General features: G+C 39.5%; 2 protein-coding genes across 4 annotated transcripts; one reads left to right on the plus strand and one right to left on the minus strand.

Moving 5' to 3' along the window:
• Positions 1 to 660: 660 nt before the first annotated feature.
• Positions 661 to 27,370, minus strand: LOC143736861 (cornifelin homolog A-like). Of its 2 annotated transcripts, none has more exons than XM_077227625.1 (4): positions 26,810 to 27,370; positions 5,997 to 6,126; positions 5,677 to 5,837; positions 661 to 4,204 (listed from the first exon to the last, which is right to left on the minus strand). In XM_077227625.1, exons 2-4 carry the CDS (start codon positions 6,106 to 6,108, stop codon positions 3,932 to 3,934), a joined length of 546 nt encoding a protein of 181 aa, XP_077083740.1. In that variant the 5' UTR covers positions 6,109 to 6,126; positions 26,810 to 27,370; the 3' UTR covers positions 661 to 3,931. The 2 variants fall into 2 exon arrangements, with proteins under 2 accessions (XP_077083740.1, XP_077083741.1); XM_077227626.1 differs by lacking the exon at positions 26,810 to 27,370 and adding an exon at positions 9,283 to 9,403.
• On the plus strand, positions 10,197 to 14,971 carry LOC143736803 (uncharacterized). 2 transcript variants are annotated; one of them, XM_077227508.1, is made up of 4 exons: positions 10,197 to 12,694; positions 13,291 to 13,418; positions 13,552 to 13,644; positions 14,474 to 14,971. In XM_077227508.1, the coding sequence occupies exons 1-4, from the start codon at positions 12,595 to 12,597 to the stop codon at positions 14,777 to 14,779; spliced, it is 627 nt and encodes a 208-aa protein (XP_077083623.1). In that variant the 5' UTR covers positions 10,197 to 12,594; the 3' UTR covers positions 14,780 to 14,971. The 2 variants fall into 2 exon arrangements, 1 of the variants encoding a protein (XP_077083623.1); XR_013203579.1 differs by lacking the exons at positions 13,291 to 13,418; positions 13,552 to 13,644; positions 14,474 to 14,971 and adding an exon at positions 13,008 to 13,045 and having other exon boundaries at positions 12,642 to 12,694.

Below are 27,370 nucleotides of genomic sequence, written 5' to 3' on the forward strand. Positions count from 1 at the left end.
GTAAACGAAGTATTTATTATCTTTATATACATGTGACGGGTAGGTCCACGGAGGCTTCCATGTCGCTCTGCCATCTTGAAAAACTATAATAGCAGAGAGGGTAAAAAAGTACTAGGCCAACGCGTTTCCATAACGCGTTTTCGTTCAGAGCCAGCGTCACGTGACTGAAAGCAGCAGAAACGGAGCAGCGAGAGGCGCTTCACGGCCCCGGCAAGTTGTGTCAAGTTGCAGTTTGTTTGAAATAACAAACCTGTTCACCCGAAGGAAAACTCGACAAAGTGCTATTAGAAGACATCCTGTCATAGCTTTTTGGTACATAACAGCTTCCGTAGATGCAACACACATTGGAAAAAGCGAGGCGCTGGAGAGCACAATTCGTTTGAATGCAATATACAAATTCACCGCTAGATGGGAGAAATTTCTGCACAATGTCCCTTTAACATTGTGTGTGGTCACAGGGATTTGCTGGTTGCTGCAGTTACATACTTTGTGTTGACTACAAACCAAATTGTGTTTCTGTATATCAGTCGTCCCCTGTGATCATTTCAGCGTCTCATTAAACACGAGTTCTGTTGTGTTGACTCTGTTTGGACAAGCTACAACAGTCCAATCACAGACTGGAAGAAAAAAACAAAAAAAGAAAGATGCACACCATAGTGATTGAGTTTGTCAAGTTAATACTCCACTTTTCCACTTTATTTCTATAGCACATTTTACAAACACAAAGTTACCAAAGTGCTGCTCAGAAGACTCAAAACATACAAAACTATTAATACAATTTTAAAAAAAATAAAAAAAATAAGAACATCAGATTAAAAAATATAAAAAGATAAAATGCATAAACAGTAAAACAATCAAAAACATCAGATGACCACATAACTCACACAGAGTTAAAAGCCAAAGAATAAAAATGTGTCTTTAGACAAGACTTAAAACACTCAACTGTAGGAGCTGTCCGGACATGGAGGGGCAGAGCGTTCCTGAGTTTAGGTCCCACCACAGAAAAGGCCCTGTCCCCCCGAGTTTTAAGTCTTGACTAGGGGACCGCAAGCTGGAGCTCGCCCTCTGACCTCAGTGACCGCGCTGGCGTATAAATTTGGATGAGGTCCGAAATATAAGTTGGGGCCAGTCCATTCACCGCTTTAAAAACAAAAAATAAAATCTTAAAATCAATCCTAAAACAAACAGGAAGCCAGTGCAACGAGGCAAGAATTGGAGTTATATGAGCGCGCTTTTTGGTTCCTGTTAAAAGACAAAAACGGTTTAACTTTGGCTAAAAGGCGAAGATGATAAAAACTAGATTTCACAACTGCATTTATTTGTTTATCAAGTTTAAAATAACTGTCTATTTTTACCCCAAGGTTAGTTACAACAGGATGCACAAAGTCATTAAGGGGGCCCAAGTCTATCATGGGGTTTGTGGGGTTTTACTCTCATTCAGTTTTGCAGAAGTTTTGGGCCAACCACGCTTTTACGTCATTTAAACAGTCAAGTAGGGGTGTCAATACTGTTAATGGATCTAATACACACACGTCTGTTTAGCATGTTATATTAAGAGTGATATTTCTGAAAAGAACTTCACATACAAGAAACAAACAGTTTTGGTCAGTTTAATATGTAAATCTACATTTGGCAATTTGTCTATAGAGGAAATTAAAGGCACACCGCTGACTTTGTGACCTAAAGAGTTGACGCATATGAGTTATTTTAAATGATTCCTCAGGCCAATATATAGCGCTCAACACTATCAATGCTCCGAGCGGGGCTGCCCTCTTGAAATACCGCCTATGTAAGCTTGGGAAGGCGCACCGTCTTTGGCCAGGTCATGTGACCTGGAGAGTGCCTGGAGAACGTTTTGCTTTACGACCGTCACGTGACCACAAGCTCTGATATACTCATGGAGCTAAGGCTTTTGCTACTATTTTTCCGCCTGCTCGACTCCTGGCCATGGCTGAGGCAAGGAAAAAATTTAAAACTGCGTCTGCGGAGGCAACAAAGAGAAAACGCGAGAGGGATCGTGCTCGAGGAAATACAAGAGTCGATCTTGGAAAGGAGTTTGCTCGTTGGCGCAGGTTGAAAGAAGAAGCTGGATGTAAAACCGATTCTCTTCTCTCAACTTTATTATTAGACTGGTAAGTGAACTCCTTGCTCCTAGTATGCAGTCATATGTCTTGGTCATTATTTTCACTGTTTAGTAGAAGCTAACTATGGGCAGATTAAGCTAACAGGCTACAAACCAAAGCGAAATGGAACCCCATAGCCTAAATGTGTAAATCTCATGCTTTTCGCCCAAGCGACAGATTCCTACTTTCATAAAACTAACTTAGTAGTGGTAATTTTGTACGCCCATGATAGGCCGTGAGTGCAGATACGCTCTGCGTGAGTTGTATTTACGACAGTAACATTAAATACAAGTACTCTACAGCGACTCTAGGGGTCGCTGTTTGATAAAAACAGAAATCCTGCATAGTGTGCCTTTAAAAAATAAAACCATTATCATTAACAATTTTGTTCAGAAAAAAATATTGGCCTCGTTAAACAAGTAGGCTATAGATGCACCGATCCGCTGCCATTCTTGGCCGGATCGGTATCTGTCAGGCGAGGCCGATCCAAATCCGATATTTTGCGTTTACTATTCTGTGTTATTGTTAAGCCCCACAAAAGCATAAATCACCATAAAGTTTTCGTGCACTATATTATAAGTGTACTGAAGCCATGCTATAGTGTAATGTGAGATAGAAATGAATATTTAAGTCATTAAATTTAAATTCACGTTAACTCTTCCCTCCGCTGCGGCTGTCAGTCATTCTCCATTCACCGTTCAAACAGCGCGTCGCGTTCGGTTACGACAGTCAATGATGAAACTCTATCCGAGATGATTCAATGTTACTATTATTAACTTGATCTGTAGATAAAGCTCTATGGTTTCGCATAAAATGACTATCTTGCTGGACTTTATTGCTGTACCTTAATCATGTTCCTTTCTACCGCGTGTCTGATTGATCATAACACTGGAGAGCACTATTATTTTTCTTTACGCGCACAGTAACTGAAATTTAAAACTGTTAAAAGAAAGGGCTCAATAAACTATTGCATAGATAGATACTGTATAATACACTTTGCATCGATATGCTTTTCCTTTGTGCTTTGAACTTTTCAATGCGGACTGGAAGAGCGCGCTGTGACTGTGTTGCTTCAAGCGCATCATTCTGCGCTCGGGATGCGCATAAGCACTTTGTGCCGCACTGTATTGGAGTCTTTAAAAATCATATCATAATACTTTTGCGCAATGAAAGATTATTAATAGCCATTTTTGTTCTGTCCTATCTATCATATGTTGCTGCCTTATTAAACACCTGCGCTATACATTTAAAAAATGTCTTAATTTTATAGCAGACTATATATAAAATAATTGACCTTTTTGATATATTATCTTGTTTTCCATGAATGTATTTTACAACAATACAAAGAGCAATGTGTAATGTTTTATCAGATTTAGTGCTATAGTTATTGTCTCTTATTTGTTCCCCACTAAATAATGTTTTTTTTTCACAAAATGTTCAGATTTTATAAAATTATTGTGCACTCATGATTTTTCTAGAGTAAATTTTACTGATGAATTATCCACTAATATAGTTTATAATAGAATTTTTATCATAGGTTATGATCTTTCTTTTTTTTCTTTTCTTTATAATGAAGTTGTCTGTATTAAGTAGATTGTGTTTAACACACAAAAGAGTGATTATCAGTTCAACACACAGAGTTATAGAAATTCTACTTGATTAAAAAAAAAATTAAGCTAGAATCAGATCGGTATCGGTATAGGTCGATACTCAGAATTTTTGGTATCGGATCGGTTCAGAAAAAAATGGTATCGGGACATCCCTAGTACTGATATAGAAATAACATCTCAAACGATTTTCTAACAACTTCAAGAGAACTGCATGTCTTGGTCTCCGAGGAGCGGGAGGGTAGCGGAAAGTGACTGGTATGCAGGAGGCTGGTAGTCCATATTGGCAGCTTGAGTCGGCTGGTTGAAGGCTTGAGGCTGCTGGTTGAAGGCTTGAGGCTGCTGGTGGATGGTGTGTACGGTGGGGTTGATGACCACTAGATTGTGTCGACGAGTCTTCAGCTCTCTGGCCATCTGACACCAGACACACACCGGACAGCAGGTCACCGCGCAGCAGTCGTCCTGAATCGAGCCCTTCATGAGAGAAAAGACAATAAATCTAATGTGACGTGAAACTGAGGCCTTGTTTACACCTGGTATTAAAATGCGTTTTGGTTGATCGGATCACAAGTAGACGAGAGAGACACATTCCCGTTCACTGGTGTTTTAATCTATCACTTCTGTCCACAATCAACAACTTCTGTCCTGATTTCTTCGAGGGGAGGGTCTATGGGCGGATTTTTTTTTTTCTCAGATCTTTTGATCTAATGGCGATTGCGCAATTTACAAATGAACACGACCAGAGAAAACAGAAAAATACACAGATACCCCTTTTCCACCAAAAAAAGAACTGGTTCGGAACTGGTGCTGGTTCAAAGTTGGTTCAACTTACAAACCTTCTCAGAACCTGTTTGTTTTTCCACTGACTAGAGAGCCCAGCGAACGACGTCGTTACGTCACTGTGTACGTCACCATACGTCTTAGCTTTCCCTAAAACGCTTGCGAAAACTTTAAGCGTAACAATAACAATGGCGGACTACATCGTCTTTCCGCAAATGTTTCTCCTGGCTTTGTGATCCTATATTGGGGTCAGACTATCTTCTTACTAGCACTGTGTTTTTAGCAATGGCAGTCACAACCTTTCCCGTTGTATTGTTGGTCACCCCGCCCCCAGCCCCCGACGTAAGCATGACGTGGTAAAAGAACGGTTCTAGTCCAGCAAAGAGTTGGTGCCGCTTTGGAACCAATTTTCCTGGCCGAGAACCGGTTCTTTGGCTGTCGAAACACAAAGAACTGGTTCGCAAGTAGGCACCGGCTCCGAACCGGCTCTCAAAATGCGTTGGTGGAAAAGGGGTAAGAGAGCATCAGCTTTAGTTTCTGCTCTGACAGCCGCAAGATCAGCCGAATGCTGTGAGTGTGTGTTAGAAATCAGGAATGATGAGAGAATATTGTGTTTGGTACGTTTTTCATCTTCAAACCAAACTTGGGTCTTCTGTCGAGAAAGTTTAAATCCGTCCGAGCTCTTCTCATAATGTTACTCATTAGTTCAGTAGACGGAGAGAAAGCGGTCTTTTGTGGCTGTTTGAACACATTCGATCACATGAGCGTTTACACTACGAAAGAAATTCGGTTGAATGTGTTTTCAACGACCTCTGAAAGTTATATTCAGTAAAATCTCAAATGTACATTTTAAAGCCACAGTATTTTTTTAAAAAGCAAGTTTCTAACAAGTTGTTATATAAGCACTACAACATTTTTCCGATTGTAAACGTAAACTCGCTTCATTTCGGTAATTTTAATTTTATACATTTAATAGCAGTAGTTTTATTCATCACAGACTCCTGAAAAAATGTAGGCTATCACGGTTTCCAACTGTTATCAACATTGATAAAATGTTTCATTATGTTAGAATGATTTCTGAAGGATCAAGTGATCGGATGGGAGTAATGATGCTGAAAATTTATTTATATTAAACAGTAATAATTGTATTACAACAAAGTAATTACCCGTATTTTGTATCTCTCTCTCATACTACTCCTCATGGCGAATGTGATAGGATGCAAAATGCCTCCGAAGCAAATCTCCAGCATGGGGAGACAGAGACACTCTCCAAAATCCTCACTGGTCTTACACATGAGGCAGTATGAGCACCAGAGACCACAACAACCTGCCAAAGGAACACAGATGTCAAATTAGACATAGAATTGGTTACGCTTTCGGTTCATCCGAAATCTCACATCCTCAAACCCCAGAGGGCAACATAGTGTCGGGCCAGATCCGGTCCAGACAACACTATGTCCTCTTTCTCTCTCCACCAAACACTTACAGATGCCCATGTCGTCGCAGCAGTCACACACTCCTGTGCTCCACATGTTTTGCTTGAAGTTATCAGGGGCCAGAACCACGGCCTGCTGGACACTTACAGTGGATTGTGCCATGATTATCACTCCAGTGAGCTGGGAAAACGTATGGAAAAATACACAGAAAAGTGAGAATCAACAACATGTCATCAACAAACGCTTATTATAAATAAATATGAATAAATTTGCATTTATTTATAGAGGAATGCGTTTAAGCACGTGGAGATTTATATTTTTATTTGTAATACTACTATAATAATAATTAATAGTAGCCTATCCTAATAATAATTGTGTATCTTGTAAATACACAATTCAGCACGGTCTCTCATACCCTTATAGATTTTATAAAACTGTTACCACATAACACAAACATTTAAACCGAAAATATTATAATGTTCTCTTTTTAACCCTCCTATTATCCTTGGGGTCAATTTGACCCCAATCAATGTTTAACGTCTGTAAATAAAAACATTTTTTAATGGGGACAACTCTGTAAACATAAAATTAACCTTCTGATATTTTTTCAATGTCCTGTACACATTTTGTAGCATCGGTGTTCCTTGGGGTCAATTTGACCCCAGGCTCTTTTAGCTGTATAAAACATAAGAAATATTAAAATTTCACACACATTTGTTTTGGTTGTTTTATTGAGGTCACTATAACATGTTATAATTGTATAATGTTCATTATAATTTTACATAAATGTATTCCCCCCATGCCGTGGGGGAGGGGAAAACATAATTCTCATGGTTTACCAAACAAAGGGGAGGAGCAAACATTATAAAAGCATGAACAGAAGCCTTCTAAACCATTTCTCTTTGTGCTCTGTGTGCTCTCTATGTTCTCCATCTCTCTCATTTGAAAATGACATCTAAACACCCTTGGCACCCTCGTCCTGATCTTTGGAACCTCCACGTGTGGCTCCTAGACGGGATGAGGCAGGTTGAGTATCCTACTACCAGCGGTGGTGGTTACCATCACTTCCGCTTAGCATCGTCCACGAGACATGTCTACGCTAAGTGGAACCTCTTCGTCAACTGGGCTCTTCTCACCAAGAAGACCCCCGGAGATGTTCGATCAGTGTCGTGCTTTCCTTCCTTCAAGAAGGGTTGGAGCGAAGGCTGTCTCCCTCCACCCTAAAAGTATACGTTGCCGCTATTGCCGCACACTATGTTACAGTGGAAGGTAAGTCCGTAGGAAAGCACGACCTGATCGTCAGGTTCCTGAGGGGAGCGAGGAGACTGAATCCTCCTCGCCCTCCTCTTGTTCCCTCTTGGGACCTCTCAGTGGTTCTAAATGCCCTGCAGAGTGCTCCCTTTGAGCCTTTGAAATCAGTGGAGCTTAAGTTCCTGTCAATGAAGACAGCACTCCTGGCTGCATTGGCCTCCATCAAGAGGGTAGGGGACCTGCACACATTCTCCATTGAAGAAGCGTGCCTGGAATTCGGGCCGGCTTACTCTCACGTGATCCTGAGACCCCGGCCTGGATATGTGCCCAAGGTTACTACCATTCCTTTCCGGGACCAGGTGGTGAACCTGCAAGCGCTGCCCCTGCAGGAGGCAGACCCTGCCTTGGCACTGCTCTGTCCAGTACGTGCTCTCCGCTCTGTCCAGTACGTGCGTTCCGCGCCTATGTAGACAGAACGCAGTGTTTCAGACCAGCTTTTTGTCTGTTTTGGTGGGAAGCTGAAGGGAAAGGCTCTCTCACTGGAAAAGATAGTGGACGCCTTTGCTTTGGCATACCAGCAGCAAGGTCGACCGTGCCCCCTTGGTGTGACTGCCCACTCCCCGGAGTGTGGCGTCCTCTTGGGCTCTAGCGCATGGCGCCTCGCTAACAGACATCTGCAGAGCTGCAGGCTGGGCGACACCTAACACATTCGCCAGATTCTACTATCTCCGAGTGAAGCCAGTGTCCTCTCATGTACTCGCTTCAACCAGCTAGTACTGGACCCACTCAGGTGTCTTCGCTTGCTCGCCATTCCACTCCACGGACTGGAAATGTGCGATATTCTCCTCAGGTGAGCTTCCCCGAAAGCCCTGAGTTCCTCCAGCACTCCTGACGACGGCGCCAGTGTCTATTGCCTGCGCGTCGGCTAGGTGCCTCCCGTGTGCATGGTCCCTCCTCTGAGCGACCACCACATGTGTATTTCCACTGTAAGCCTCTCTGAGCATGTGTCGTTCCCTTGGCAAGCCACCTTGCCACCCCTGGGGTTGAAATATTCCACCTGCGGCTGGACACCCCAGTGTTCTCCAAATGCATCCCTTCGGGTCATATGTGTATTCTAAGTCCCCCCCCCCCCCCCCCCCCCTGTGTAGGGAACTGAGACGTTACGTCTTCCTGCCACTTCCGCTGTACCGCGGGGATCGCCTGAGTTCAGTCTCGGATCTTCAGCGAAGAAACATATCTGCATGTTGCCGCCGTCCTCCTTTTATACCCACGAGGTAAGGCGGAGATACGCAATGCAAATTCTGCAGACCCATGGCATTTCTTTGGCTCGTTTTGTATACTCGAAGTCGATAGGCTTTCTAAGCGAAACCCCATTCGTCGTCATCTGACGCAACGTCTCCGTTCCCTACTCAGGGAACGAGGGTTACACACGTAACGTTTTTCTTTCCAAATGTTATAGATTACCAAAATCTATACTTAGAAATATTATAAAACAAATAAAACACCAAAAATATGTATACTTTTCCAATTTTAGGTCAATCAGTAAGATTTTATGGTGATTTGTAAATTTGTCCATATTCGTGCAATGGGTATTCTGGATGTATAAGGGGAGGGGAGGGGAGGGGGGGGTGGTGGGTGTATGTCAACTTAAATCATATTAAATCAAATCATATTCTGGAGGTTTAAATTACTGGGGTCAAATTGACCCCAGTGGGTAAAAGATGTTATCGGATTTGAGGGTAACAGGAGGGCTAAAGTAAAATAAGTAAATCCCATCGTTCCGCCATAAAAAGTAGTCCCTCCCTAACAGTCACAGTAAAGTGATTAAACGGCGAGAGTGTTCCTTGTAATGCCTCAAAGGATTGAGCTCAAATAAAAACACAAGTAGGAACTGTTCTTATGCGCTTTGCCATATGTATATATTTTAACTCTATATGATTTTTCTTCACACACATACATGCGTATCTCTCTGCATGGTAAAACGTTCGTTTCCTTCTGGTAAATTAGTTTAAATTAGACGTGTTCGCTGTACAGATTGAGTTTGACTAAGAACCAGTATTACTCGATAAACATACAGTACCATACCTGAAACAGAAAACTTTATTATACCCCCTCTGCACTTCAGAAACTGTGGGCTTCCTTTCACACACGAGCACATCAACGTGTGTCTCCAGCACGCGATATTTTTTTTCCCAGGATGGTAGGGGAAGGTACCGCCTTTTTTGCCTCCTCGCGAAAAAGGCGGAACCTTCCCCTAACATCCTGGGGGAAAAAATTTCGCCTCCCGTATGAGAAGAGGTTTGAATGAAGCAAAGGCGCGGGAAGTAACGTGTTGAAAACCTCCTGTACTATCGTAAGTCTCACCAAGGCCCAGTATAAAATGCATAAGTCTTTAACACAAGAGATTCATTTGTCTAGAGATAATGTACATCAACATCTGTTATTCATTAATGCATGCCTCTGTGTTCGGACAGAGGAGTCCCCCTCCTCTTTCTCTCTATCAGGGCCTTTCTGGTCTGGACCTCAAGTTCTTTATGGATAACTTCCCGGATACTGACCATTTATAGACTTATATAAATGTAGCATAGTTTTATAACGTAGCATAATATATGATATGATTTAATGTATGGTTATATTGGTTATATCTGTATTACTCCCCTTAAACTTTCACTTTATATTCTATAACCCAGATATTAAAACTGAGCTCTTTGCCTCCCCAGCGCTGGTGATTGTTCATTCATACCTTTTTGAATAAAGACCAAGATTGGGCACTTTCGTTGGACAATTTAATTTCTAACAGTAATGAATGTATAATAAACACTTGAAGTGGGCTATTAAAAAAGTGTCATTATTTGTTGAATTGTTTTGTATTTTTTTTATTTCATATTTCATCTTTCCCTTGGCCCTAAAATTATAGGCCTACTTAATTTTTTTTTTGTCCAGAACGCTTGTTTTATTTCAGTTTGATAATATTTTTTCTATTTTTTAATGCATTTTTTTTATGTTTTTTTTTATTTTTGTGGGGGGTTTACCTTTAAATTACTAGATTTGATCAATAAATAATAAATAAATAGTAATTTAAGCAAATTCCTCACATTTTTTCAACTTAAATTCAAAATAACTCACAATGTCTGACCGCTTGTGAAAAAAAGGGCCTTATATCACTATTTGGAGCAAATGAGCTGTTTCGCAGGGTCCTATTAAAGTCAGCTACTCTTCAGTATGCATTCAGATTCACATGTAGACATTACAAAATATTTTTTGGTCAATTTTTAGCATTTTTTAGGTTGTTCAATGTGTACTGAAGCATTTCTCGCATTCTATTAATTCACAAGGGGGTCAGATTGACCCAGGAGGGAAGGATTTGTTAAATAATAAAAAAGAGTTTCGGTGCAAAATGACCCGAGGGAAGGATACGCGCAGAATGTGACGTCATATTCTGACCGTTGCAGTGTGTGCTAGTTGTCCACCTTTGGTGTTGTGTAAAAGCTAGGCAGGTTTATTGTGTGTTCATTTTTATTTCCTGTGCTGTGCAGACTCTTTATTGTATATGACTAATTAAACAGCGCAATAAGCCTAAATTATGTTCCATAGACCGGTCCATTGCATTACAATTGCAAGCATTATCAATATATCTCAAAAATATGATGTGCAGTCAAAAGTCCCGATATGTAGGCCTATGCTCTATACACGGGTGTTCTCGTATAAACGAATATCTCGTAGCACCCCAAATCTACAACATCTTCCCAAGCCCCGTTTTGCTGAATTAGGAACAAATACTACTCTATTCTTACTTACTATGGCAGAAATTGTAAGAGTATGCAGTTCTGAATTCAGCATTTATTTGATGGTGTAGGATTACAAATTTTATTTAAATGTTTAATTTAGATTTCCAATACAATAGTATTTTATATTGAGAAAGTTTATAAATGATGACACCAGGAAATCCCTGCAAACGGTAGGGGTTCCCAGCGGGATATTCCTGACTGTCCCATCTCAGTACGAGAAGGCTAGGCTTTTCCTGTTCTCGTTGTTTACCAGGTAAAGAGTCATGCTGAGCAAGTTTGAACACCTGCTATTTTATTACTGAGACCGTTTGTCTTGGAGTTCTTGTCTCAGTGCGAGAAGTCCTGCACCGTTCTGTTCTCATGTCTCAGCTCATTTACATGCTTTTAATCCCTCCCCATTGGAATGTATATAAACTACAATGTAAAGTTCCCTGAGTTAGACTTGACTGGGGTAAGATTTTGGACGAAGCAGACTACAGCAAATAAAGAATCCTGCTTAAAAGATACCCCTAAGTCTCCTGGTTTTCGCTTCTGAGTTTTTCTACACTGAAGAAGGAAGAAGTTTACAACAATGGGGAGAAGGGTGTGGCCTCAAAATAAAAGGTGAATGACTTAACTTAAATAAGTTAAATGAATTAAATTAATAAACAGTTACGTTTGCTAAAAGCTGCAGTAGGGAGTTTTGAGAAAACGTTGACTTGGCCTGAAAATTTGAACAAGCACAACTTACAGGTCCAACCCCCTTGCTCTCTGCTGCGCTACAGCTCCTCCCTCCACAGCTCCTCCCCCACAGCGGAGCCTGCCGTGAACGCGCAGGCTAGTAAGCAGGGCCACCGATGACGGAGGATTATAAACAGTTATGGCACATTCACTAAGGCTACGTTCACACTGCAGGCTGAAACGACCCAATTCCGATTTTTTTGCCCCGATGCGAGCTGTATCTGATCTTTTCATGACAGTCTGAACGACACAGATCCGATCTTTTAAAATGCGACCCAGGCCACTTGGGTATGTGGTCCAAAACCGATATGTATCTGATCTTTTGAAATGATACTTCAATCTGAACGGCCAGGTCACACACTGTAAAAAGTAATTGCTGATTCTACTTAAGAAAAACTAGTGCATTTAACTTACTTTGGAAAATTAGTTGATTTAACTTGATTATACTGTGTACTGTGAACTTTTAGGTGGATGCAATAGTTAAACTAAACAAATCTAGTACATTGTACTTAAGATTGGTAAGTGTATTGTACTAAAGGCATGTTCACACTGTTGCAAATTTCTGGAGCACATAATTTGCATAAAAATAATAATAATAATGAAATGAATAACATTTTTATTAAATACCCTACAATTAACGCGCGCACACACCACACACATGCGTGTTTATTTATTTATTAAAGGTTCGGAATCTTTTTTTCCTTCACACTATAAAATAACTGGGAAGATTAAAGAGTATTTGCAAGCCAATCGGCTGCTGCTGCTTCACAGTCTTTTATATTTTTATTAACAGAGCTTGATATAGTTATTGTTCGTTGGTTATTAAGTTTCAGCATAGACGAAACAACTCTTCCTCTTTTAATTTCTTAAATGCGTTTTCGTCTCGCGCATGCGCAATTTGCGCATTTTCGCAATGGGACGGTTGAAGAAGACGACACGACATCGACGAAGAACTTCATCTCGTGTTCGGGATGCGGCAGCAAAACTAGGTAAGTTATGCTAGCCACTTGAACTATTTTTCAACTTTAATGTCATTGTATTGCTTATAAAAACAGAATTTATGTTGCTCATTGTGCAGTAAGAGGAAAAGGCACACTGAAGTAGTTTTATGTCGAATGAGACCAGTTGAGACAAGTGGCTTAACTTACTAACGTTAGCTAGATTGCAAAAATAGATTTTTATTGAACACTGTTTTATGTAGCAGCTACAGTTTATAAGCTGTGTTAATCGGTTATGGGTTTATCATTGTATGTAAAAATTCTGTGCGGCCTAACGTTATAACGTTTCTTTCATTCTTTCTAGAAAGTTCGAGGCTCATGTGTCGTTCACATGGAAATGAATAGCATGATGCATTAATTACGATAGTGTAACTAACAATCAGTTATCATCTTATTTTGGCCAGCCCTCTTCACACGAGTCTTTATTGGTTTCCTATATAATTTAATCTTGAACATTTACAAAACAAATTGATCATTAACCACTTTTGGTGTTTAATTCTTACTAGGACTTACTTTCTTCAGTAAAAAGTCAGTTTGTAATATCAGTTTGTCCTACTTTTCTTTCTTTTTTTCTTTTCTTTTTTTAGATCCATGCTGTATATCTGGCAAAACCTGCAAACTGAATTCATTCAAGAACTGGACAGATTCACTCAAGGCTAAAGCTGGAGACATTGGCTCCAAACTTAAGAAGATTCTGCAGCAGATTCAAAATGACGTAAGCTCCTTGACATATCACAATTGTATTATGTTTCGATGGAAAAACAAATGTAGCTTTTGCTGTTGTTTTTTGCTCTGTGTTGTGCTAGTGTCATGAGCTCTATTCAATATCAATTTTTATAACTTTGCAGAAATCCAACATCAATGCGGAACGAACAGCCGTTCATCATGGCCTACCACTCCTTCTCGGAGAGGACCCCACCGATTTTTACAAGACATGTTTTGTAAGTATTTTCTTCTCTGATGTGATTCTTATTTAACAGGCAAACTGTTCTTCAAACAGTTTTGATATCTGGCAAGAAGAGTTATGAAGGCAAGAAAAACACTCACCGGGACACTGATACAAAGTAAGGGTTAGAGAAAAGAAAGTGAAAGATAAATTAAGAATTTAGAGGAAAAAAGACAGTAAGAAGATACATTTTATATTACGTAAAGAAATGCAAAAAAAAAACATTTATAAGAAAGACAATAGATTTTTGATAGTTTTAATTTATATAACTGGCCTTCAGTTTTATTTGTTTTTTCATGCAGTTGTTTGATGTATGTATTCCCCCCTGCATCCACTGCTGTGTCCTATTTGAAAACGCCTTTACATTTAGACATAATACAGTGTTATTAATTTAGTTTTACATTTTAATGAGTATGTGCTCTTAAAGGGATAGTTTACCCATAAATAAAAATTCTGTCATTTACTCAGCCTTATGTTGTTCCAAACCTGTATGAATTTCTTTCTTCTGTTGAACACAAAATATGATATTTCGAAGAATGTTGGTAATCAAACAGTTGAGAGTAGCCATTGACTTCCATAGTAGGTTTTCCTACTATGGAAGTCAATGGCTACTCTTAACTGTCTGGTTACCATCATTCATCAAAATATCTTCTTTTCAGTTCAACAGATGAAAAAAAAAAAAAAAAAAACTCATTCAGGTTTAGAACAACTTGAGGGTGAGTAAATTATGACAAGATTTTCATTTTTGGGTGAACTATCCCTTTAAAAGATGTTTTGTGGCTTTCTTTGACCTCATTTTTGTTATATGCTATTCCCATTTTTAGGACTATGATGACAATGAAGATATGTCCAACATTGAAATAGGTATTCTGACAGTGATTCCCGAGGACTTTGCAACCGCTGCCGTACCCTACTCCCTGCATCTTGATGCCACAACAACGGCAATCATTTTGGAAGGTACGGTGGTTGTGGATGATCTTGAAAATCTTCCACAAGCAATGTGTTTGCTCTTTGGACTAAATTATGCTCTAAACTTAAGAGTATCCTGCAGTATTGAAGAGCACATTCGACTTCATACAGAGAGTGATTTTGTCCCTTGGCCACAAGCCATTCTGTACCAAACTCTGTGACTTACACGCTCTGCTTTCAACCACTTTATAAAGGTGTTAAAAACAAAGAAACATTGATCTTTTTATTGTATTTAGTTTTTTGTTTTTTCTTGAATGCATTATGTGCTGTATTTCTAAAATGTTGTTGGCGGGCCAAGTAATGTTTTAAAATTAATATTGTTGAACAAATAAACATTCTAGTGTTTTGCCAAATCTGTTGTCTTTCTTTGTATTCTCAACTTAGAATTTTGAGTACAACTTGCTTGAGAAATTTAAGGCAATCAGTTTCCACACATTCCTCTAGTAAAATGAACAAGCAGACATGTTAAAATAACTGTTTTGTTTAAGTTCTGCTTACAAATCTCAACTTAAATCTGTAAGTTGCCTAAACTTGAGTTTATTAAGGTACCTGTACTCAAGTTTTATGGTAACCTCTACAAATACACAAGTTAACTCTACAAAGTAGTAGAGAGTAGTATCAAGTCAAAAAATATGACCTAATTTGCTTGAAAAATTTGAGGCAATCAGTTTCCACAGCTTTTCTTAGTAAAGTCAACTTATTACTTTTTACAGTGCATGTATCCGACCCGCACGTCATTGATATGCGACAAACGTCATAATTCTGCGTTGAAGTAGGCGGGAATGAGAAGATAAACAACAACTATGGCGGACAATGCTGAGACCAGTCAATGGAAGGGAAGCAAGGTTTCTGATTTAATTAATATTTGGGGGGACAGCTCTATTTAGGCCAGGTTTAGCTACTCCCGCAAACAACAAGTGTCGTCGTTAACCGTTGAGTACTCTTCTGCGCATGCGGGTCACTTCTGGGTCATTTCACGTTCACGTTCACACAGGAGATCACAAAAGGTCGCATTTATTTCGAAATGTGAACGGCCTTGCAAAAAAATCTGATTTTTTCAAAAAATCGGAATTGAGCATTAAGCCCCTGCAGTGTGAACGAGGCCCAATAGGGATGAAACATCAACAATATGCTTAACATTGACTATTGCCTGCCCATACTTTGACTACAAACTTGGTCCTCAAATCATTATGTATTTTGAAATACATGTAACTTTATAACGTTGCACTTTTTCTTTAAGTTATAAATAGCTAGTAAGATCACGTTAATATAACGGTAACTAACGTTACCGTTAGTTACCGTTAAGTAATAGCAAACCTTATCTGGCATTACATATCGCTAGAATAATTACTTAAGGAATTTATTCTAGCGATTATGCCAGATAAGGTTTGCTAGTACATTATTTCAGCAACATGACAAGCCAGTGAATTAGTAGGTTTCAATTGTTGCTTAGCAATGTTATGCGGCTAGAGTTTTGACACCGAGTCAATGGGCTCTGTCTAATTCTTTATTTTTCGCTTGTTTATCATCATCGGTCTTTTTCCTTTTACCTCTTTGTTTTATGAGCAGGTGCCACTCGAGAAAGTGGCAGTTTAGGTTGTTTCTCCGCCATTAGCACAGCTGCAGCACACCGGCAATCTTGAGTTTGAACGACGGTACGCGCTCACGCTCTGCAAGAGAGGGGTGTGATCAGCGCCTACACGAGCGTGATTGACACTGCTAAGACATTCCTCCTGGCTCTGATTGGTTGTTTCTGACCGGGAGCGGTGTATTTCTGCAAATGGCAATAGGACCACTGGGAGGAGCAAGAGGAGCTTGATTTTTTCACAGATTGTCTGTCTCATATTCTACTGTCAGGACATAATGACAGTTTTAACAAGTATGTAAAAAATATATTTTTTTTACAAAAGTTACCTACAGCAGCTTTAATGCATAATACATGGAACAGTTTAGACACTTTGCAAAGGGCCTAAACTCATCAATTGTCAATTGCCAGTTGGTTGTATCAGTATCAGTGTATAGACCTTTCACACAATAACAGGAAATACGTAATAGTAGCGGAAGCTGATTTCCTGTCAACACACAAGCGTCGACACATCAGAAAATGAATCTGTGTGTCTACAAAACTTAGAGAAAAATGAAAATTGTCATGGTCCAGTTGTTGATGACTTTGTACAACCCCAAATCAGAAAAAGTTGGGACATTTTGTAAAATGCAATAAAATCAAGAATCTGTGATTTGTTCATTCTATTTTACCTTTTATTAACTGACAAAAGTACAAAGAAACATTTTCTAATGTTTTAACTGACCAACATAATTGTATTTTGTAAATATGAACAAATTTTGATTTTGATGGCTGCAACACACCCCAAAAAAGTTGGGACATGGGCTACTAAGGATACTAAAGTTGGAGTTTTGCTAATGCAATATTTGCACCAGCACAGATGTTTGCTTTTGCACCTGTCGCTGGTGAAAGTCTGGTTGGTCCCTTTCGTCTTTGGGACTGAGAACTCGGTGTCCATTTTCTCCCAAAAACAAGCTGAAACATGGACTCATCTGACACATCACACATTTCCACTGTCTTCTAGACCATCTGAGATGAGCTCAGGCCCAGAGAACTCGCCGGCATCTTCACATAGAACTGATGGAAAGCTTTCTCCGTGCGTAACAGAGATTCAAGTGGCATTTCTTGATGCAGCGTCAGACTGTGTTCAGTTAAAACGGTTTTTCAAATTACTCCTGAGCACATGTGGGTGTATTTGACAGAGTAGCATGATGGTATCTTGTGCAATGCCATCTGAGGGCTCAAAGGTCACGCACATTCAACAGAGGTCTACTGCCTTGCTCAACACAGACTGGATTTCTCTGGATTCCCTGAATCTTGTGACAATATTATGTATGGAAGATGATGAAAGGCATAAATTATTTGCAATCTTGCATTGAGAAATGGTATTATTTTAATTGTTTGACAATTCTCTCAAGATATTTGGCACAAAGTGATGAGCCATGACCCATCTTTGCTTAAAAAGACTGAGAAGCACTTTTACCACCAACATGATACCCTCAACTATTACCAATTCACCTGTTCATTGTGGACTGTTTCAAAAGAGTTGAATAATCTAATTTGGATAATCTTTTCACTTTTATTTGGTCTCTGTCCCAACTTTTTTGGGGTGTGTTGCAGCCAAAATTTGTTCATATTTACAAAATACAATTATGTTGGTCAGTGAAAACATTGGAAAACGTTTCTTTGTACTTTTGTCAGTTAATAAAAGGTTAAATAGAATGAACAAATCAAAGATTCTTGATTTTATTGCATTTTACAAAATGTCCCAACTTTTTTCTGATTTGGGGTTGTAAAATGGTGTGATGATGCTTGATGCTTGTCTGCAGTATACGTTCATTAAGGGTGAGAAGGTGGAGTGTTTCTGAAAAGTTATAAATATTTAGGGATTATTATTGACAATAAACTGCGTTTTGATGTGAATACCAAAAAGAAGTCTGTCAGTTTTATTCAACAGTTATGTCCTTAATCATACTCTTAGGTAGTGACCTTTTTTTGCACAATTGAAGAACAAGAACAATTGATACAAATATGCATTTGTCCCTTGTGCAATCCGATTGTTAAATACTCAGAATGGTAAATATTAGTATTTTACATATATATGTAGCCTACTGTTGTGTGTTTTTATTTCTTTTGTTTTATATTGTGGTGTATATTTTATGAATACGTCTACTACACTGCATACAAACTGCCCGCAAGGGATCTTAATAAAGTTTAACTTGAGCTGGCTCGTTAGTGAATAGTGACATGAGAAGGAGAAAAGATCGTCACAGGATCAATAACATCCCGCTGGATAGCCTGAATCCATTTCCGTCGAACTTCACCATCAACAGGGAACTGAGGGAAGGAATGAAACGACAGATATGCTGCTTTTGGGAATAACAAAAACAGCCCGCTACGCTACAATAACTCTTGCTCTAGCTTGCGCCATTTGTTACATGTTGCCCTGACCGGTGAGGAAGATTACTACGACGATTGCGTATTTCCGGTCACAAATACCGAAGTTGTGTGAAAGGTCTATTGGATCCCTGCATCAGGTCTTAAAGGGACACTTCACTCATTTGCATTAAGCTTTGTATCTTTAGAAACCCAGTCATATTTTTGAATGGTCATGATTTATTCCCTTATTTTCCCCTGAGATGGGAGAAATAAGGATTTAAGTGTTCCACTTCTTGCTTTTTATGATCCAAAAATCGTCATTTTGCGTCATAAAAAGCAGGAAGTCCCATTTATTTGTATAAGGGTTAAGACTACAAACACTAGCTCATCATTTATTCAGGGGGAGGGGCCCACTCACGCTACAGACCTATTACAGATCAGTGGGTGAGACTTCACTTGCCGAAACTAATAGCAATATCCGCCATCTTGTTTGGAAGCTAAGCTAACAAGCGCTGTGGAGCCAGATGGGAAGTTACGACAATGATGGAAGGAAATAAATATGATATGGAAGAATATCATGAATATGGAAGAATATCCGCAATATAGCGAAGTATCGGATTGCCGACACGAGCGGGTAGAATGACAGGACCAGTCCGCCTCAACTCGAGCCATTGCAGGCTTTTCATCCGTGACAGGCAGGTCTTCTGCATCGACTGCAGAAGCCGCAGCAGCCGCGCTCTGTTCCTCCATCAGCCAAATCAGAAAACCTGCCTGTCGTGGACGAGGAGGCCGGACTGGCTCGAGTTGAGGCGGACTGGTCGTGTCGTTCTACCCGCTCGTGTCCGCAATCCGACACTTCGCTATACTGAAAAATCCTGCTCCAGATTGCCAGTACTGCGGCCACCAATAAGTTGAGGAAGCTCAGGAGGAACTATTTTTACTATTGTATTGTTGAACTTTTATTGTTAACATAATTATTGTTATTACATAATTATTTGTCAATTTTCTCCCAAAAACAAGCTGAAACATGGACTCATCTGACCACAGCACACATTCCCACTGTCTTCTAGACCATCTGAGATGAGCTCAGGCCCAGAGAACTCGCCGGCATCTTCACATAGAACTGATGGAAAGCTTTCTCCGTGCGTAACAGAGATTCAAGTGGCATTTCTTGATGCAGCGTCAGACTGTGTTCAGTGAAAACGGTTTTTCAAATTACTCCTGAGCACATGTGTCTGTATTTAACGGATTAGCATGATGGTATCTTGTGCAATGCCATCTGAGGGCTCAAAGGTCACGCACATTCAACAGATTTCTACTGCCTTGCTCAACACAGACTGGATTTCTCTGGATTCCCTGAATCTTGTGACAATATTATATATGGAAGATGATGTAAGGCATAAATTATTTGCAATCTTGCATTGAGAAATGGTATTTTTTTAATTGTTTGACAATTCTTTTAAGATATTTGGCACAAAGTGATGAGCCATGACCCATCTTTGCTTAAAAAGACTGAGAAGCACTTTTACCACCAACATGATACCCTCAACTATTACCAATTCACCTGTTCATTGTGGACTGTTTCAAAAGAGTTGAATAATCTAATTTGGATAATCTTTTCACTTTTATTTGGTCTCTGTCCCAACTTTTTTGGGGTGTGTTGCAGCCAAAATTTGTTCATATTTACAAAATACAATTATGTTGGTCAGTGAAAACATTGGAAAACGTTTCTTTGTACTTTTGTCAGTTAATAAAAGGTTAAATAGAATGAACAAATCACAGATTCTTGATTTTATTGCATTTTACAAAATGTCCCAACTTTTTTCTGATTTGGGGTTGTAAAATGGTGTGATGATGCTTGATGCTTGTCTGCAGTATACGTTCATTAATGGTGAGAAGGTGGAGTGTGTGAAAAGTTATAAATATTTAGGGATTATTATTGACAATAAACTGCGTTTTGATTTGAATACCAAAAAGAAGTCTGTCAGTTTTATTCAACAGTTATGTCCTTAATCATACTCTTAGTTAGTGACCTTTTTTTGCACTCAAAGTTCTCTATTCTGCTCGCGCTATAGATACCAAAGATGAAGAACAATTGATACAAATATGCATTTGTCCCTTGTGCAATCCGATTGTTAAATACTCAGAATGGTAAATATTAGTATTTTACATATATATTATGTAGCCTACTGTTGTGTGTTTTTATTTCTTTTGTTTTATATTTTGGTGTATATTTTATGAATACGTCTACTACACTGCATACAAACTGCCCGCAAGGGATCTTAATAAAGTTTAACTTGAACTGGCTCGTTAGTGAATAGTGATATGAGAAGGAGAAAAGATCGTCACAGGATCAATAACATCCCGCTGGATAGCCTGAATCCATTTCCGTCGAACTTCACCATCAACAGGGAACTGAGGGAAGGAATGAAACGACAGATATGCTGCTTTTGGGAATAACAAAAACAGCCCGCTACGCTACAATAACTCTTGCTCTAGCTTGCGCCATTTGTTACATGTTGCCCTGTAACATGTTGCCCTGACCGGTGAGGAAGATTACTACGACGATTGCGTATTTCCGGTCACAAATACCGAAGTTGTGTGAAAGGTCTATTGGATCCCTGCATCAGGTCTTAAAGGGACACTTCACTCATTTGCATTAAGCTTTGTATCTTTAGAAACCCAGTCATATTTTTGAATGGTCATGATTTATTCCCTTATTTTCCCCTGAGATGGGAGAAATAAGGATTTAAGTGTTCCACTTCTTGCTTTTTATGATGCAAAAATCGTCATTTTGCGTCATAAAAAGCAGGAAGTCCCATTTATTTGTATAAGGGTTAAGACTACAAACACTAGCTCATCATTTATTCAGGGGGAGGGGCCCACTCACGCTACAGACCTATTACAGATCAGTGGGTGGGACTTCACTTGCCGAAACTAATTGCAATATCCGCCATCTTGTTTGAAAGCTAAGCTAACAAGCGCTGTGGAGCCAGATGGGAAGTTACGACAATGATGGAAGGAAATAAACATGATATGGAAGAAGATGATTTTGAAAGTCTTCTGCTCAAATCCGATGTTCGTGGCTATCTTTACGAGCCGCAATATAGCGAAGTATCGGATTGCCGACACGAGCGGGTAGAACGACACGACCAGTCCGCCTCAACTCGAGCCATTGCGGGCTTTTCGTCCGCGACAGGCAGGTCTTCTGCATCGACTGCAGAAGCCGCAGCAGCCGCGCTCTGTTCCTCCATCAGCCAAATCAGAAAACCTGCCTGTCGTGGACGAGGAGGCCGGACTGGCTCGAGTTGAGGCGGACTGGTCGTGTCGTTCTACCCGCTCGTGTCCGCAATCCGACACTTCGCTATACTGAAAAATCCTGCTCCAGATTGCCAGTACTGCGGCCACCAATAAGTTGAGGAAGCTCAGGAGGAACTATTTTTACTATTGTATTGTTGAACTTTTATTGTTAACATAATTATTTTTTTTGATATCATTATTGAAATAAATGGTTAACATTTACGTTGTTTTCCTTATTAGTGTTTTATTCCACGTTTATGTTAGATAAATTTGGACGACCAACATTCCATCAGTGGAACTAATGTTACTAACCTACTGTTACCTTACATGATAATAGATAACAAAATAATGGTCATGCCTACATATATCTTTATTCTTATTTTGCAAATCCAAATTGCATTACAATGTTCGGACTGAACATTCAACATAAATAGAAACGAGGAGTAATTCAATAATGATTTCGGCAACAAACTAGATTTTTTTTCTGTGAAATGAATTTCAAACTCTGGCGGCACCCAGCCTTGTAGACGGTAGAGTGCTTTCCATTGACAGTAAAAGAAATGGACACAGCGACCCCATTGGTTTCAACGGAGAAGACTGAAGTCCGATTATTGCACTCCCTTCCTGATGGCTGAGGGACTGCGCAGGCTCAAACTGAGCTTGACGACAGTCTGACAGTTGTAAATGTTCTAGTAGCTGTGCCAAGACAAATCTGAATCACCTAATTCCTCAAACACGTTTTTGAAATATTTTGTCCTGTTGCTGTTATGGACTCTCTATCTGTGGGCTTCTCCCTTGACTTTATGCCTCTATGTCCCCCCGATTGCCTCATAGACAGTAAAAGATTGCCTGCAAGCTTCTCCTCCTGTCTAAACGGTAATTTCTCTAAAGTGCGACACAGTGTCGCGTGGTTTTGACGCAATCGTTAGCCTATTTTTTACAAAAACGGCTTCTACGGGGCCATAACGAAAGATACAAAGTCATGCAGCCTTTTATACATTGTCGCGTTTCTTTAGAAATAAATAATGGACAAATGAAGTCTTTGGACGCCTCAGATGTAAAGTTATTCGCTGTCAAAGTGACGCCAAAATGAATGGGAGTCAATGGAATGCTAATAGCAGGTGAAGTTCTGCTACAATGGCGGCTCCCGCGGGGCTTTCTCTGAATCTGATAGGCGGATACCTCCTCAGCGTTGTTCTGGATTAGTAGGAGGGGCTTGCGGAGCTGTGCAATGTGGTGTATTGTGGGAGTTGTGGTTTTCAGTACAAATGCGCCCTAAAGTTACTTTCTGTCTTTACTCGGTGAAGAAGGCACCAAATTCGAAAATTGTATCATATTTCGCCTACATATATGACCCACTTTCAATAAAGATGAATGTTCCCACGGGTGAAATGCTCCTTTAAAGTGACAGCAGCTATAATTATAATTACTATTATAATTTTGTGTTGTTCTATTTCATCCGGTTAAATAAACCATGTAGTCTTCCTCTTAATGAAGTCAAGCTATTCAAAAAGTAAACATGATTTGAAAGCTTAGTTTGTGTTTGAATGTATGAGGCGCTCCCACATGGACTTCATAGTTTGTCTTGATCAATACCAAGAGCAAGAGCTGTATTATATCCGTGCATCAGCTCTTAAAGGGTTAGTTACGCGGATTGACAACAGAACCGGAAGACAAGACAATGCTGAATAAAGTCGTCGTTTTTGTTATTTTTGGAACAAAATGTATTTTCGATGCTTCAAAAAATTCTAACTAACCCACTGAGGTCACGTGGACTACTTTGATGATGTCTTTATTGCCTTTCTGGACAAGGACAGTATACCGCACATAGATTTTCAATGGAGGGACAAAAAGCTCTCGGACTGAATCTAAAATATCTTAAACTGTGTTCCGAAGATGAACGGAGGTCTTACGGGCTGGGAACGACATGAGGGTGAGTCATTAATGACATCATTTTCATTTTTGGGTGAACTAACCCTTTAAAGAGACAGCAGCCTAATATTTCACCTGCTGTCTGTGTTTTTAATGTTAATCCAACAACAACAAAAAAAAGGAAAAAGAAAAACTGAATAACTTTTTTAGCTTTAACTTTAATAAGGATTAATCTGTTTAATGTATACAGTGAAGACTATCCAGTTATTTTACATTTGGTTATGCAATGTCTATATCTGAAAACAATCCGTTTTATAATTATTATTATTATACTTTAGTGAGATTACATTTAATTATTATTAAAGAGGGTTTTCCAGTTTAAATTTAACCTGAACATGTCACATAAAATGGGTGTTGAGAATTTATTTGTTAGAAGACTATTTAAAAGAATAGTTACGAAAGTTAAGATCAGGCCAGCTGACAGTCTTCTCTGGGCCCGGGACAAGATAATCTTAGATGGGCCCCCACCCCCCACGATTTTTTTATTTTTATAAAACACCATATACTTTTACCCAAACTGAATAATAAAAACACGTTTAAATGGGTACATTTTCTATAAATTACTTCATTTTCTTTTCTGACATAGCCTACTACAGTTCTTGTTAAAACACAGACATGCAAAATCTGTGCATTTTGGGCACTTTTTGTGTGAAATCATATTTATTTTTTGTCCATCAAAAGTGTGCTTTCACTTTTAATTAAGCATGAGCAGCGCAGCAAAAATAGACTCGGATCTGGCCCATTATCTGTTCACCGATGATGACAGTGACGCATTTCAGCCGGCTTTTTATTTCTCATCTCCATAAATATATCTAGAAGTAAAGCTAATGCAAGGGCTAGAAATCTATGAATTCTTTGCTAATACTTCCTCGTCAACATGGAGAGCGCAGTTCGCACCGCTTTCTCCTTTCCACGAGCGCGTGCTCTCCCGTGGCGTCTGTCGTTGCTATGCAACAATGAACTTAGGCGCGCCTGTAAAAACGAGCGCGCCGCGTCGCTATTATGAGCTAATATCCAAAATATTTCCATATTTGGCTCTTTCCTCCTTTCTTATCAACAAGTGGATTTACAGCTACCACATCAGCAGCACCGCCGGTCGCAATGTCTCAGCACTTTTATGAAGAGGACGCAACTGCACGCGCTTCGGGCATGCACGCGCATCAAGTAAAAAAAAAAAGTAGTACCGACTTGGTACCGAAGTACCGGGTCTTCGACAACACTCAAAAACGTTGGCTGCGCTGTTTCTTACCTTGCTCTACGTTGACTTTACTAACGTTAGTTCCAGCTTCACCGTCACCACCTTTTTTAAAATATTTGTTTAGGACATCTCGAAGGCCTCTATTTTCTTCTTCTCTTCTTCTCCTTTCTTTTCTTTTCTGAGCACCGGACTTGTGCTGACCGGACATTTTGAGCGTAGCCTACGTTATCCTATTGAACTTCAAATCAAATGACAACATCAAATTTTGATCAGTGGCCAAGCCATTTTTGTTTTGGGGGTGGGGGGGTTCATGACCACTATTTCAAGGACAATTAGGAAGAAAACAAATAAAAAAGTTTTATGTAACTCAAATATTATATATTTTTTCCACAAATATGCCTATTTTATTTATTTTTTTAACAATTATTCCATAATTTAATGAGGGCCCCCCCACTACCCTGGGCCCGGGACAACAGACCCGTTTGCCCCCCCCCCCCCCCTGTCGGCGGGCCTGGTTAAGATTAATAAGTTAAAATGAATAAGTTATTTAATATACAACACTAAGATTAACAGTTCATGTTTCATATACATATGTGGTTAAAAACATTCTATATGTAATTAGGATTTGTGATTTGACCTAAGAGGCATTGAGCAATGGAAAAGGCATGTGAGGACGTGAGGTGATTTTGCAACAGTCTTCTTGTGAACGATTTGCTGAACGCTTGTTCACGCTATATTTCACTTTGTTTCTTTTTCATTAAACGGCTAGAAAACGAAGCAACGTCTCTCATCGTCATTCCTAGTCTATAAGACGATAAATGTACAACAATGGGACACTTTTTAAACCTGTTCTGAATTACTATTTTAACAATTAATGATATTTCTACTATACATATTTATTGCTAGCACAGACATTAGGTTATAGACTTTCTAACCCATCTAAAGTTGTTCTCTTACGAGAGTAGCTACTCTCGTGTTGCGTAAACAAGCTAACGCTACGGGAAAACGTATTTTCTCGAGAATACTGAGTGTTACGCAACACTCGTTCCCTCATCTAGAGTGTCGTTTTACATTATTTTTCAGGACAATAAGCTTAAAATCACTGCCCCCTTTTTATAAGACAAAACAAAACGCATGAATAGCAGAGCTAAACTGTTGAAAGAGCATAATAACATGCAAATCACACTGGATATTGTTTTAAAGGTTATAGCATCACAAAAAAACTCAAAGGCCGAGAGTAAAAACTGTTATCTGTGCATCTACCAAAACCGGTCCCATTTTTTTGCATAGCTCAATCTAAAATGAATTATTTATTGAGCAAATTTTTAGGCTCGTAAGTCAGTTGTAGCAAGTCTATACAGGTTTGTGAACAGAGAGGACATACATTTCATCACATTAAATGAATACGACGAAGAGCTTCAGTTTCAGTTTGCCAAGATCTATTATATCCACTACAATCAGAGATCAGTGAAACTCAAGCCGGACGGAAAGACAAAAATCCCTTCTCCACCCGACCCGGCACAGAAAAACACAATGCAAGGAAGGAAAAAATGATGGAAAATCAGCAGATGGGATAAAATGGGATTTTCAAAGTATTAAGATGTGCTATCATTCACAATTAAAGCCGCAGTGCCTGAACACCCATAAACTAACACTAAATAAGAAACATTACATTTCCAGACAACTTTGTTGATGTGTAAAAGCTTATTTAAAAGCAAAAAACATAAAAAAATATTCTAACAAAAGTAATCAGAAACAGGAACAGTTCAGAAATACCACAAACAAGTGATTTGCAGAAGTGTAGAAAAGTGTACTTGCCCGAAGCCTGGTCTTCAGACTTGTGTGTTGACTTGTCTGGGCTTGGGGGAGGAACACCGTTTACGCAAAGTTACAAACCAAGTAATGCCTGGCTAGGAAAAAGACTCGGATTCATCACTGATCCAAATTATGTCGCCATAACTCGTGCACAGGATGGACTGTGCATTCTGGGTAAGCAGTGAAGAATGCTCATAAAGTGATGACAAATTTTGTTTAAAAATTTGTTGTGGTGGCAAACAATTTTTCATCACTGAACAAGAGACAAACATGTAGCCTACCAATTGTCTTAAAAGCGTATTTATTTTCTTGCAAGAAAAGGCCAGCGGTCATACAGTCACATATTGTAACTGAGTTAGGGTCTGGGGAAGGTTCATTCACAGCTCACTTCCAAAGGGGCGTCACCAACGGTCAAATATCGCTCAAATGCCTCTGGGCGCAATTGGATAGACCTAAACCAATCAGATCGATCGTCATCTTGTAAAGCCCGCCTCAACGTTTGTGATGGGTGCATCCCAGGTGCCTCCAGAGCCATAAGGCTTGTTCGACTTGAACCGGCGCTGC

This window comes from Siphateles boraxobius, unplaced genomic scaffold (genome assembly GCF_051911475.1).
Source record: "Siphateles boraxobius isolate OS27281-9 unplaced genomic scaffold, OSU_SipBor_1 130, whole genome shotgun sequence".
In the NCBI taxonomy this organism is placed as follows: Eukaryota; Metazoa; Chordata; class Actinopteri; order Cypriniformes; family Leuciscidae; genus Siphateles; species Siphateles boraxobius.